General features: G+C 42.5%; 1 protein-coding gene across 1 annotated transcript in view; it reads right to left on the minus strand.

The window, feature by feature from the left end:
• The window catches only part of cep192 (centrosomal protein 192), a 62445-nt gene that overhangs the window by 46667 nt on the left and 1772 nt on the right, over positions 1–14006 (minus strand). Inside the window, exons 3-21 of the mRNA XM_080039434.1 lie at positions 13717–13821; positions 13065–13222; positions 12527–12588; positions 11867–12008; positions 11586–11704; positions 11332–11421; positions 10874–11026; positions 10576–10726; positions 8161–8360; positions 7498–7620; positions 6776–6919; positions 5843–6113; positions 4698–4844; positions 4526–4590; positions 4010–4240; positions 3601–3736; positions 3389–3471; positions 2670–2942; positions 1423–2203 (exon numbers count right to left, since the gene is read on the minus strand). Coding sequence (XP_079895560.1) covers positions 1423–2203; positions 2670–2942; positions 3389–3471; positions 3601–3736; positions 4010–4240; positions 4526–4590; positions 4698–4844; positions 5843–6113; positions 6776–6919; positions 7498–7620; positions 8161–8360; positions 10576–10726; positions 10874–11026; positions 11332–11421; positions 11586–11704; positions 11867–12008; positions 12527–12588; positions 13065–13222; positions 13717–13821 — 3434 coding nt within the window. The remainder of the gene's footprint in view (positions 1–1422; positions 2204–2669; positions 2943–3388; positions 3472–3600; positions 3737–4009; positions 4241–4525; positions 4591–4697; positions 4845–5842; positions 6114–6775; positions 6920–7497; positions 7621–8160; positions 8361–10575; positions 10727–10873; positions 11027–11331; positions 11422–11585; positions 11705–11866; positions 12009–12526; positions 12589–13064; positions 13223–13716; positions 13822–14006) is intronic.

The following is a 14006-nucleotide window of genomic DNA, read 5'->3' on the forward strand; positions in this document are numbered from 1 at the left end:
CAGAACCAAGCAACGCCGGCCTGCTGGCGCATCAGTAGCTCCTTCTACACAGCGTTCCGGAATGAAAGAGGTGCTTGTAAACAGCGTCAGGTGTGACGTAAACATTTAGCGCCGCGCCGGTCAGCTGCTTTACAACAACAACACTGGCTGGTGAATTGAGAGCAGAAGTGCTGGAGCTTGCAGTAAGAGGGCCTTATTGACAGACCGCTGTCAAGGGTATAATGACCGTTGCTAAGGATCTACGTCATAGTTTTGATGGATAGACGTCTACAAACAGGGCTGCTACTCGTTCAGAAAACAATGGAATACTTTTTCAACATGACTTTGCATGTATCAGGAGAGCAGGGAACACAGGAGTCATGGTTAATGTCCGACAGGAATCCAGTCAAGACGACGTGAGTATGTTTGGCTGCATATTGACAGTTAGACAGTAACTTCAGGCTGCAGCCCGCAATGTAAATGTTCCGCAGTAATTTTCTCCGTGAATTGTGTTATTTATGTTGGGGGATAATGCTTTGTTAGCTAGATGGAGCTCTTGTTAAACATATTGGCCGATTAGAATTATTATTTGTAGAGTGTGCGAGTCTTGAGTTGTGTTAGCAAAACAGTAGCTCTGTGGCCCGTTCGCTATACTTTATCCCTTACTTAGCCTAGCCTAGCTTTCCCATTGTACAACTTCTCCTGGGCAGAAATAGACTCATACACTCTGCAAAATGAAGCGCGGGGGTTTGGATTGAGCAACGGACCTTATGATCAGCTAGATTATACGCCGTTCCTTTTATTTGATGATTTTTACGGGACATCAGGCCGCCGTGATTAATGTTAAACACACGTCCTTCAACTGCTAACATGGTCGCATGTTTAGAACGTAGGCTATGGAACGTCAAACGCCCCCCTGTTCCGCAACAACAAGCTGGAGCATTTAAACAGAGAGGCGGAACTGATTGTGTCGGGAATCTTACTACCCCCCCGAGGTAGTAAAATTCCCGGAACAATCTCTCGCACCTTTCTTCCCTCGTTCCGCAACTGTCGCATTTAAACAGCAGGGCGGAGGGCCGAAAGGCCGGCATATTCCCGGCTTTCACTGGCTGTGTAAAAGGGGCTACTGTTAGACGCATCCCTCCTGGGAGACAAATGTCCTTAAATATGCCATGACTTTAAGGGAACGTGGTCACTCTTTGCAACATACCACATGTGTTGGAACTAGTGACCACTCCGCGGAGTTTTCTTGCTATATTGATTGAAAATAAACCTTTTGCTACTACACACGTATCACTCTGCTTTGATTTTCTCACCACAACATCAAGCATTCTCCGGAAACACTGACTCACTCCACCTTTTATGTTGTTTGAATCAAATCGACCACTGTCTAGACAACTGGTACATGTGCTGTTTGAATCAGAGGGCATGATTTGTACTCACCAGATGCAGTGTGCATTGCAGGCTGTGTGTTTTGACAGGAGAAGCCGACGTGTTTCTCCACAGAGCTACGAGGTAGTGGAGCAGCCATGTTGTGACTGGGTCTGTGAGAGGAACCTTTAGTCTGCTCCTTCCTCCTGCCTGGGGAGCTTCTCTGCAGGCCAGGCGAGGTGGCACAGCTTTTGTCACTCTTTTGGGATGTTTCTAAGGCACACTTGATACTGTCGGATGCTTGGGGGTTCACTTCTCCTGACTTGACACCATTTTCCATGAGGGTCCGACCTGACGAACCGGAAGTGTTGGTGTCAAAAGAAGAAGTAGAAGAGGATTTATCACATTCTGGCATTTTGACGTCAGGGGCCTTGAGAGTGGAAGATTGGCCCGAGCCCACGGACCTACGAGGCCGGGGAATAGAGCTCTGTTTGGGCTTATGACGAGGAGAAGATGCATTTGAAAGGGACACAGCAGCACCCGTGCCAGTGTTTAATGTGGTCTCTGCTCTTCTGTCCTCAGTGTTTGTACATGTGGGCTTCTGTTGAGACTCCCCATCCACCGGCTGCTCTGTGCTGGCCTGTTCCTCAGGAGATCCAGCCTGATGAAGGCTCCGGAGGTTATCAGCCCAGCCAGTCAGGTCGAAGGTAGTGTGTGCCACAGAGGCGTCGCTGTTGACCGACACGTCCGTCTTCTTCAGGTATTTCTCTATGTCGAAGGCACTCAGCTGTCCGACACACGTGCTCCTCTGCAGTGTGTCCAGCATGGCGCTCTCATTTGGGTCAAGAAGGATCTATGTTGAGGAAAAATATATGTATATATATATTTTATTTTTCTAATGGGGAATTACAAACTTCCATTGTTGACGAGGTATTTTTTGTTGCAGATTCCTTCATCAGAATTAAAGATCCTTTTTGAATTGCTTTACTTGAGGCAACACAAAACAAGTAAGTAAAAGTAAAGTAAGTCTTCTTTGCAGTGTTTACTATAGGATTTTGTACAAGAAATGATCAAATTAAGTTTGTTCTAGTGAGACCTTTGTAACAAAAATAGTAAACGGATAGATACAGATATTTCATAATATAGAATGTTGGAATTGGAGCACTAAACTAATTACTTCATGTTCTAATCTCAGAAGAAATAAAAATGTGAACTGAGATTGTCTGCACTTTGCATTGCATGGTAATAAAACTACTCAGAATACATACTGTACTATCAGCTATAAGAATGTTAAATAAAAAAAGACTCCATAGGCTTACATGTTGAGCTGTGTATGGTTCCTCTGTGTGGTTGACATCAGGTCCTGCAGACTGAGGTTGATTCCTTGCCCTGCTCCTCTTGGACAGCTCCATGATCATGGCGGCCAGCTGCGATGGGTCAGTGCTGATGGATGCGTCGGCGATGGCTGAAGCAATGGTACTGATACTCAGCATCAGATTGCTGCTGTTGACGTCGGGGGACACACAGCTTTGGTTCCCCGGGCTGGACTGAGAGCCAGAGGCGTCACTGAGCTCGGCTTTAGCACCATGGTCCTTCAGAGGAGAAGTGATGGTATGTTAGAAAGCCATAAAGATGTGCATGTTAAAAGGTGGAGTCAGCCATTCTGGAGAATGCTTGTTGACTAAATTACTTTGTAAAAATCAGTGAATAACTCCTCACAATCTGCTACCTGTCCATACTGTGTGTGTGTGTGTGTGTGTTGAAAAGAAATCCAGTGTTAATACACAGCCTATGCTCTGTAAACGGGCATGTTGTTAGGTATGGTGGGCCCTTTTGATCCCATAGCAGTGAACAGACCCTAGGCTATGTATTTGACAGAATTTGTTAATAAGTAGCAGAATTCAACACAACAGTAGGAACCAAGCGACTTGATGCCGAGAGACAGAAAGAGATTTTGACAACAAACATTCTCCAGAATAGCTGATTCTACCTTTAAGGATTGTTTCCAATGATGGTCTTATAAAAAAGCTTCCTGTACCTCCTGTTGACATGCCTCTGGGTCAGTATCACCCTTTGGTGTCATCCTTTCACCTGGCGCCTCAAGAGTTTTGTCCAGGTCCTCTGCAAGGGAAGGATCAGGAGTGGAATTGAATAAAACACAGTTTAAATCCTTTAAAATGAGCAAACAATTGAAACAATAAAAGGCAAAGCTGAAAGAGCTATTTATCACCAGGATTAGCGTGAACATACCTGGGTTAAGTGTCTTATCTGCCTCGCTGAGTACCGTAGTGTCATTATGGGAAAAGTTGTCTGAGAACTCTGAGGGGTGAATCAGAGGAAATGGTTCCCTCTTCTCTGGAGATGTGATGATGTAGCCAAAGGATGGCTAGAAGAACAATGAACAACCTTTTAATATATGTTACAGTTCTCTCTATGAAACACGACCTTATCATAACTGTTCTTTCAGTCTATTAGCCCATTCAAAAAACATGAAGACCCGTGCCAGCAATCAGATGTCAAGTGCACATCATGCATATTCCTTCTACACCTTTATGTATGATCCTGCCTTCTGTTAATAGCCTTCAAATGAGCCACCCAAGGAAACACAGAGAGTACAAGCTTCATTTCTGTAACAACCTAAGGAGGCACTTTTACTGACCCGCTTAATCCAATCCTCCTCCTCATCATCACTGGTTCCCAGACAGCCCAGGGCTTCAGAGCGTTGCCCAAAGAACTGTCCAAAAGACAGTCTCAGGTAGCTCTGGTCCCCCTGTTTGAACTCTGTGGCCACCTGGGAAGCCCTCATCATGATGTGGCTGTTGGCAGGGCCCTTCCACGATGAATCACTCTGAAAGGTGCTGTTGCTGCTGGCCGGTTCAATCTTCTCCTCCTGTGTGAACAGAAATATTCAAATGAAAAACTAAAAATATGCTTGTGCTTTACAAAACACAGAGAGTTTCAGGTGTGTTAGCATATTGGCTTATAATATGGCAGTATCACATTACTCTATTCATTCATTTGTCAATCCATTCAATTTGTCTTTTGACAAAATATAATCCAAGTCGATTTTGGTTATTTTCAGTGTGGCAACAGATGTATGTTCATAGCATATTCTGTACGTCTTCTTTTAATAGAACAAATAAATATGAAGGAAAAAAGGGAAATTGGTGTATACCTGCATGAATTGGTGCTCCTTCTCAAATTCCTCTTGATCCTTAACTATCTTTTCCATGGCGTCACCTGCAAAGAAAGCATCATTGGCCAAGGTGTTCATCTATTCACGGGATTATGCAAAAAAGACTGCAGTGTGTTCTACTGTCTATCCAAGCTGTGGACTCAATACGTACTGGGAGGAATAAACTCCTCCTCAGTCTGGCCAGCATTCTCTGTGGTCTTCCCATCAAGCTCTTTCTCAAAGGAGGTGTAGTATGCCAGGTCGGTCACCCACTGCCCTTCTTCATTCTGGTACACCACATTATGAGTGGCATTGGCACCTGAAGAGACAAGCAATGCTGTTAACATACAGTATAACACAACGTAGTATCAGTATGACCCATGTGTGCACAGTGATGCCGGTAACACGCGTTACTATCCAACACGTTACTATCTCCAAACCAGTAATCAGATTAAAGTTACTCATCAAAGTCACTGTGTGTTACTTTTTCTGTCATTTTCCTTAGTGAAACATTTTACATAACTGCACAAATGACTGCGATTGCGATTTAATGTAAATAAATGTGCGGGCATGTGTCTCTAAACGCTCAAACTGCTCCAACCGCTCCTCTCGTCTTTTTGGTAGAGCGCCCCTCGTCTCTGACATGCAGTGTGTGTGTGTGTGTGTGTGTGCGTGTGTCTGTGCAGCAGCATTACGGCCGAGTCTAAGCTCAACTGTGGCGCAAAACAAACGTTTTCCCCCCCATGAAATATATCGTCTGCTATGGGGATATTTAGGATTCGGGTACGGTGACGTTGAAGAGATAGAAGTGTTTAAAACTTGGAAACTTATAGTCACGTGGCCGCACACACCCAGTCTATCTATCTATCTATCTAGAACACATGAGACATCGCAGAGAAAAGTCAAATGAATGCATGAGAGTGAAGGGCCAAGCACGTTAAGTTTAAAGACACTGCTACTGTATTTTGCACTTTGGATGAATGCATTCATTTTCATGGGGGGGGAAAACTTTTTTTTTTATTACATTTCTTAAACCATAATTTTTATTATTTTGATAAGCCTACACGCTTTATTTTGTATATTTCAATGATTCTTAATATGTGCATGTTTTAAATTGAGACACAAGGGTTTCAAAACCTGTAAAGTAACGTTTAAAGTAACTTGTTATCTAACTTAGTTACTTTTAACATCAAATAATCAGTAAAGTAACTAAGTTATTATTTTAAGGAGTAACTAGTAATCAGTAATCGGATTACTTTTTCAAAGTAACTGTGTGTGCATACTGTATCCGATCTAAGCATCACATATAAATCCAACCTTGTTGAAACTCCTGCTCCATGTTGTCTGGGCAATGGTTCCATCCATCATCTGAATCTTCTGGCTCCTGGTGGAAGCTCTGGGAGAAATACTTAGCCTCCAGAGAGGTGGACAGGGGATGGTTGTCCTCTTCACTGGCACTGCCTGAAGCCTCGGCACCAGTCACGTCACCCAGAGGTCCACCCCGCAGACCCAGGGAAGGCCTGGAACCATCAGGCAGGTCTATTCCATCATCCTCATCTTCATTGCCATCAGACTCTGGGGGCAGCACCTGAGGGTGGGTTGATGAACAGAGGTATGTAGGCTGTAGGGCTGTGTATTGGCAAGGACTTAACAATAGGATACATGGCTCATGATATGATATATCAGCATACATTGCGATATAATGCAAAATGCGACGTATTGCAACATTCCACATAGTTCAATGAAAATGTAAAAACAGAGCTGTATTACAAGTTGCTGTTGTTCTGCCACTTCAGTGATCTTACTTGTATTGACTGTAAAACACCAAATGTTGTGTACTGCTCCAAACAAAGTGTTTAATTAACTTTTGGCCTTATCTCCCCTGGAGAACAAAGACATTCCTCCACTCTATGCTATGTCAATGAATCGACCCTAACAAGACATTGGCCAGAGAGGGCTGTGAAGCAGTGACATCCCTTTTATGACTCTCATCCTGCTCTGTGTGGAATTCCCTTAGTCCATTTCCCTCTGTCTACCATCCTCTGACCAAAGAGGCTGACTTTCTTCTCCAACATCTCCTGAACCTCTCCCTCATCCCAGCCTGAAGCATTTATTTGATTTATTTTAGTACCCTTGCCAACATTTGACAGTGGAAAGGCAAACAAATGTGAGGGAGCCGCACTGCTCAATGGAGACAAGGCTTTAGGAACAAATGAATAAGAGATATTTTCCCCTGTTGTGGATGTTTACCTGGGAGAGGTGGAAGCTCCCCTGGGTGCCTTGAAGGTGAGAGACAGAGTCCTGAGGTCTCCTGAGTCCAGCTCCACTCCTCAGGTAGACAGAGTCCAACATTCGCTCCACAGTGGGCCCGCTCTCCGTGCTCTCCATGGCATCCTGCCATTCAAAATCACAATCACAATCCCATTGACAAACAGAACCTAAAACATAATTACCAGTATTTTATAGGGCTGTCAAAGTTAATGCGTTAATATCGCAAACTCCTTTTAATGGCGTTACATTTTTTTAAGGAGCGATTATCGCGCTATTATGTGACTCGGCCCGCCCCATAGTTTGAGTAATCAGGAAGCAGTTACGTTGTGTATCGCCAGCCTCCGTGAGAATAAATGGATAAAGAAACAGCTCTTTCAAATGACAAGTTCAGCTTCAAAGCACTGCCAGATTCTTCTCCCCACAACACCAACCCATTTTTTTCCCCAGAAAAACTATCAATAATTGCTATATGTTAGTTGACAACCAAGCAAGTAGACTCCTAATACAATGTAGTTATTATATTACAATCGCAAAATTGTCCACTATAATCGCAATGGCACAATTTCACTAAATTGTGCAGCACTATTGCCACCATGCCTAACCTTTCATGGGGAACTCCTTAAACATATACACAGAATAGCCTGTCTAAAATGTCCACAGGGAGGCTGCAACATTGGAGTCGTCATGAATGTGAAACCCACCAGTGCCTCTTGTCGGTCCAGCACCATGCTCCAGTTGACAGGAGAAAGCCTCTGAGGTCCTCCTGATGCTCCCTCAGAGGAGCTGGCCTCTCCAGTGCCTACAGGACCCACACGGTCACCCATCTGCAACACATCAAGCAGCACATCCTCAAAACTATTAAGATGGAAAATTATAAAACTGCGTAATATACCTTTATCAATAAATCCACATTATGAGGGCAAACATGTAAAAAATTAAATACTTCAAGATGCACAACACTCCTCCAGTGAAGCACATTGCTGCTACATGGAATTTTCATTTCATATAACCTTTTATTTTATACCCGAGAGATCAATTGAGGGGTGACCCTCATTTACAATGATGTTGAGTCAAACAAATGCAAAGCAAAAGCAACAATACATACACAATATACAATACAGATACTTTGAATACACAACAAGTTGATAAAGAGAAAAAACTATTGAAACATTAAAACACAGAGATGTAGAATGGCTTGAATTAAAATGAAATGAGTGAAAGTACAATATAGCCTGATTAAACCAGTTACAGGTATGGTTAGGCAGATTTAAGATAATGTGTCTAAATTGTTTAAACGGAAAGCAGCCGTTGTTAATGGCGTTAGTGTTTGTCAAAGCATCTGAAATGAGCCTGGTCATTCTTACCTCAGTGTGTCTGGAGAGAGCGTTCCGTCCATATCCTGGCAGATGATTCAATATACTTTCCCCCTCATCTTCCCCCACTATGCCCAGCCCACGCAGCATATCATAGGTGGTCTGGACGGCAGGGAGAGGGATGGTGGAAACCCCGCCGTCATTACCTCCCTCGTCACTCCCACTGCTGCCATCCCCTCCTCCTCCGTCACCTGGAGTTACACACAGACACAGACAGGTGGTTGACTAAAGGGTTGAGGACACTGACTGGTAGAAATATCTCTTTGAAAAGTTCAAAGGAAAGTTATCAATCCCTCAGAACTACTAAGAAAAGCTTCCCCGTTGAACACATATTTAACCTTAAAAAAGGTGCAGTCAGCTGTTAAGTTGCACGTTATCTACTGCGCGTGCGCGTCAAGCGTGGTTGCTGTTCTCTGACTGAATAATGGCGTCGGCCATGGTTGCACATGTGATATGCTAACGTTCAGTAAAAGTCTAAACTCGATCAACTGTCGTTGTGGTTATTGGATTAACATTGGTTTGCTGTACCTGATGCATGTTTGGTTTGCTGTACCTGATGCATGTTTGGTTTGCTGTACCTGATGCATGTTTCACAGTTTTTTACAATGTCTTTGAGTATTGTGTTGCTTTCCTCATCAGTATTACCTGCACAGGCCAGTAGTTTTTGTAGTCTTTCAACTGAAGCATGTCCAAATTGTTTATGCAGTTTCACCAGGACTGTCTTTTTTTCCTTTGTGGTCATGTTTTCTGTCACAGTGAGAACTTCATCCTCATCTTTTTGGGTCTCACTTTCCTCTGCATCACTGTCATCTCTCAAGTTCACACAATAATGTCCTGAAGATGTCAGTTCAAGCTTAACGGGTTGTTCAAACATTGTCGCTTTGTCATGCGCAATGTCCAAAACGGCACTTGCTCTTTTCAACGAAGTCTTGCTTAAAAGCATGGGTATATCTGCAGGGACAACTTCTGTTTCGATTTTGCATTTAGTCTGTCCTATCTTCGCTGGAATAATCACTTTCCTCGTGGAGTGGACCACTTTCCCATCACCAAATCTGAAAGGTCTAGCACTCTGTTTGTCATTAACTTTTTGTAACTCACTCTGTGGCAGTTCACTGATGTAGTCATCAAGCCATTTTTCTCCACATACAGTTCTTGTACAGGCTGTGTCAATCACAGCTGATCCCAACGCCTCCACCATGAAGACTTCTGTGTCAGACAAAACGTTTGAAAACAAAGTAATGTTGCATTCTTCAACATCATTTTTTATCCCCTCATCCATTGTAAGTTTTACATGTTCCTTTTTGTCTGGACAATCCTTTGCCCAGTGATAAGTGCTCTGACATATTGCACATCTAGATCTCCTCCCATGTTTGTCGAGTGGGTTTGTGCCCTGAACCACCGTTTGTAACTGTTGCAAGTTTGACCTACTCTCCCGTCTGCCTGTGTATCTTGTGTAGTAGGCCGCATCACTAGAATCTTCACTCATTCGCAGCGCACTGCTGCCCTCTTGCGGTGGTGTAACGTTATCGCCAAAAATTCTTTTCAAGGCTGATTTCATGTCAACATAAGAGACGTTTATCTTTCACATTTAGTCCAGCAGTATCCAGTAGCTTGAAGGCTAACACTGCATCGGGAAGCTCCATTTTAAACTTACGTAGCTTGTTGTAGCGATGTTCAAATTCGATGATGTAATCCACCATTGAAGTACCGCTTCCTCTAGCGATCCGGTCGAACTCTGTATAAGCCTCGTACTGCCGGTCCTTTTCTTCTTTCAAAAACACTGAGTCCAATTTAGTCAGAAGTGCAGTCATTCCCGTGTCGGAATTTAAGTCGCCAGCAGCAATTTCCAGAGCATTAGCCTTGGCTCTCCCCTTAAGCGACAAGGTAACCGCCAAGGCTTGCTTCTTTTTATCCAGTTCGGTGACGAGTCTCCATATTTCGATCTCATTTTTCCAGCTTTCGTATGACGTCTTCTCGTCAAACGGTGGCGGAACTTTGTAATTCCCAGCAGCGGTCATCCTCTGCTACCAATGTTAATCCAATAACCACAACGACAGTTGATCGAGTTTAGACTTTTACTGAACGTTAGCATCAGCAATTATGGAGAATGCTTGTAGTCCAAATCAGTGAATATCTCCACATGATCCGCTACCTCTCTATACTGAGTGTGTGCTGAAAGAAAATCCAGTTGTAATACACATATACTATGCTCTGTAAACAGGCATGCTGCTAGCTAGCAGGTAGCTGATTGTGAGGAGATATTCACTGATTTTGACAACAAGCTTCCTCCAGAATCGCTGACAACACCGTTTAATTTGCGATCATTTTGAAATACCAAGAAAGCTGAAAAAATTGCAAGCCGGTGAAGAACACACATTTAAGCTGCATATGTTATATTCTATTGACCTGTGACAGGAGGGTTGATGACTTGTCCCTCAGCAGAGCGTCTGTGTTCAATCCCAGAGAGGAAAGGAGCACCACGGCCACTGGAAGACTCATCATCAGAACTGCCTCCTTCTAAGCCTGGCCTGAAACTGGGACGATTACTCTCTCCAACCTGTACCAACGCACAAACACACACACACTCAAAACTCTGCTTTACAATACTTTTTGATAAGAATGATAGAGTTATGCAATAATTTTTTAAAGTAAATAAAGAAAAATTTAAAAATGCAATAAGAAGATTGTTTTAGCTGTAACTGACCAGTTGTCTGGAGGTGCTGGGCAGCAGCCGTGTCCTGCTAACATTGCTGTTCCTTCTGGCAGACTCTAGCTCATCCTCAGTGTCCTCGTCACTAGCAGGACAAGAGTCCATACCGGTAGCAGCCAGGCGCACGTCAGGCATCTGAAAGTCCTCCTGAAGAGCAAATCAATCACACAAGATTTAGAAAGATAGAGACTTATACAAAAAAATACATAGAAATGAAGTATATAATTATAGTGGAGGTCATGTAATAGTAGTTTTGTCTGACTTTCTTAAATTGTACAATGACCATCTTCAACTATTCGTTCAATCTGGGTCTCATGCCAAAACCCAATTCTCCAGGTGATATTTCTCAAAATGAAGAGTATTTTCAAAACAGATCAAAGGTCACATTAATGTCCTGTGTGCTGGAAGCAGCAAATGGGCACAAAACAAAACAAGGATTTAAGTGTGCTGACCTGATCGTAGTTGTCAAGGAAGTGCTGTCTATTCTGTTCTGCTTCTGAAGAACTTGGGTTTGACATGACATCGACAGCACCTGCTAGTCCCTGGGAACAACAACATGCATTAATGGGGACATTGAGACAGAGTACGAGTTAAATGAAAAGTTACTTCAAATTTGAACAGTAAGAATGGCTTCCTAATGTTGGTAGACTGCAAAGTGTATAGTTAAACCATTAGAAGTATTTGAAAAGGGAGAAGAGTAACTTACTGTTGCAGAGATCTCCTGTCCCTCCACTCTGCCCCTCTGCATGGCCGGAGGAGGAGCCAGCCTCTTGAAGTATAGATCCAGATCATCATCAGGAAGGTGGTTTGAATCAAGGTCGTCATCTGGGAAAACAAACACAAATCACAACATGGCAACAATCCAACTTTATTTTGAGCCATAAAAAAATAAAATAAAAAAATCAGGTTGTATTAGGTGTACATCCTACTGTAATAGGTTTGCAATAACACCATGCAAAATAAAAGAGAATGAATTCTAAGTCATACCTGTGACATCGCTGTTCATACTGTCTGCAGACATGAGCTTCTCATTTGCCAGGAAGCTTGAGTTACTTCCACTGTAATGGTCACTGTCCACTCCCTCACTCTGCACTTTGTCCTCCTCCGCTGTAGCCGCAAAGGGATGAACCTGGATGGAATGTATAGAAAAAGGAATAGAATAAAAGATACCTGCCCTGCGTTCCAACCCCCATACTTCCCTACTATTTAGTAGGCCAGAAAAAGATTTTGGATGTCCCAATACATGCACATCAATTGTAGTATGCTGAAAATACATAAATGCCCCACTAACTCCAAAAGCATTTTGGAGTATCCGTCTTTATTCTTGAAATTTCCCAACATAAAAAAAAATAAAAAATCTTCCACATCTGATTTTTTTTTCTCTCTCCTGTGGCCCTAAAACTCTTCTGTACTTTAGTATGTAGTGTATTAAAAAGAAAGAGTATGCGATTTTGAACGCAGGGCTGATTTTTATTTTTATTTTTTGCATGGAAATCATTGTTTAAAATTCCAAAAAGGATTTCACTTGTTTTTCCTCATACTTAATTGGGGAGAGGATATGCCCCACATATAGTCCATGTGAGTCCCTTTTGGGGTCTATAAATTACAACAGCAAGATTAAAATAAAAAAAGTATAAGAATTGGTACCTTTGCAGCTGGGCTATCTTTATGTCCAAAATGGGCAAACGTCAGAAGCCCTGTTGACAGATCTGTTAGAGGAGACAGAAAACAAAGTCCATCAGTATCACCAAGAAAAGTATTTTTCATTGCGATTAGGAGACTTGACTATCTGATACAGGTGCATCTCAAAAAGTAGGATATCAATGAATAATTCCGTGTTTCCCCCCGTAATATTAAAATTCCTTTTTTAGTTGGTTTTATGTAATATTCTAATATTTTGAGATACTGCATTTTTATCCCATGAGCAGTAAGCCATATTCACCCAAATTAAAACAAGAGAAAGGCCTGACATATTTCCTTCTATGTGTAATGCATCTAGAAAATATGAATTTTACTTTTTGAATGAACTTTTCCATGATATTCTAATTTTTTCAGATGCACGTGTATGGATCAGATAGCACAAATATGTATTCCAGTCATAAATGGGGTTTCTGAGCCTCGGGAGGGGCGGACTTGGCACAGTGCTAAACCTTTAAAAAAGGGAGATAGGAGCAAGAGCTTTCACCTGTTCCAAGTTCTGTGGGCCGTCCGTGTATTGAGCCCATCTGTGTGTGTGGGAGCCCCATCATTGACCCTTGGTTTCTCAATGCGCTCTCATCCAGGTTAATCTTCACCAGCATGTCTGAAAAACGGTGGGCTGCAATGAAGTCATCCGCATTGTCCCTGGGATGTAAACAATAAGCACCACATACGTTACATGGAAAACGTAGGTGGAAAAAATACATTACTATAGAGACAGTTTGATGTCCACACAGAAAATAGGGATGCATTTAAATACATACAGACCTTTTTTATACTATATATGATACAGACTAGTATTTAAGTTTTTTTTTAAAATATATATTTAAATTGGACTTTTGATTGACTGCAAGTGAATTACTCTGTGCAGAATGTAAACAACTGTTTTAATATAATGTATGTGTTGTCTCAGATGTAGAGACATGTAAATTGACTTCTATATATATTGTATTTCATAGCATTTCTAATGGTTGTAAGTGACGATTTGCTGATTTAGTTTATATTATGCTTCACATAGTGCAGTGAAAGTACAACAGTCACAAAAAACATCATCGCATTGCAAACAATTCTTGGAACTAGAACATTTGACAAAGCTTCTTTTCATTGTAAATCAGCAGTGTGAATACATGTATGCTCACATGTCATCTTTGAAGCTGAGGGCAAACTGCTCTCTAACAGCAGACTGTGAGTTAGCCTGCTGCAGCTCTCTGCCCCCTAGATAGGATGCCTCAACAAGATCTCCTCTGTAAAGCAAGAGCACACACACACACACACACACACACACACACACACACACACACACACACACACACACACACACACACACACACACACACACACACACACACACACACACACACACACACACACACACACACACACACACACACACACACACACACACACACACACACACACACACACCAGC

Source organism: Ammodytes marinus (assembly GCF_949987685.1).
Source record: "Ammodytes marinus genome assembly, chromosome: 13".
NCBI classification, from domain to species: domain Eukaryota; kingdom Metazoa; phylum Chordata; class Actinopteri; order Uranoscopiformes; family Ammodytidae; genus Ammodytes; species Ammodytes marinus.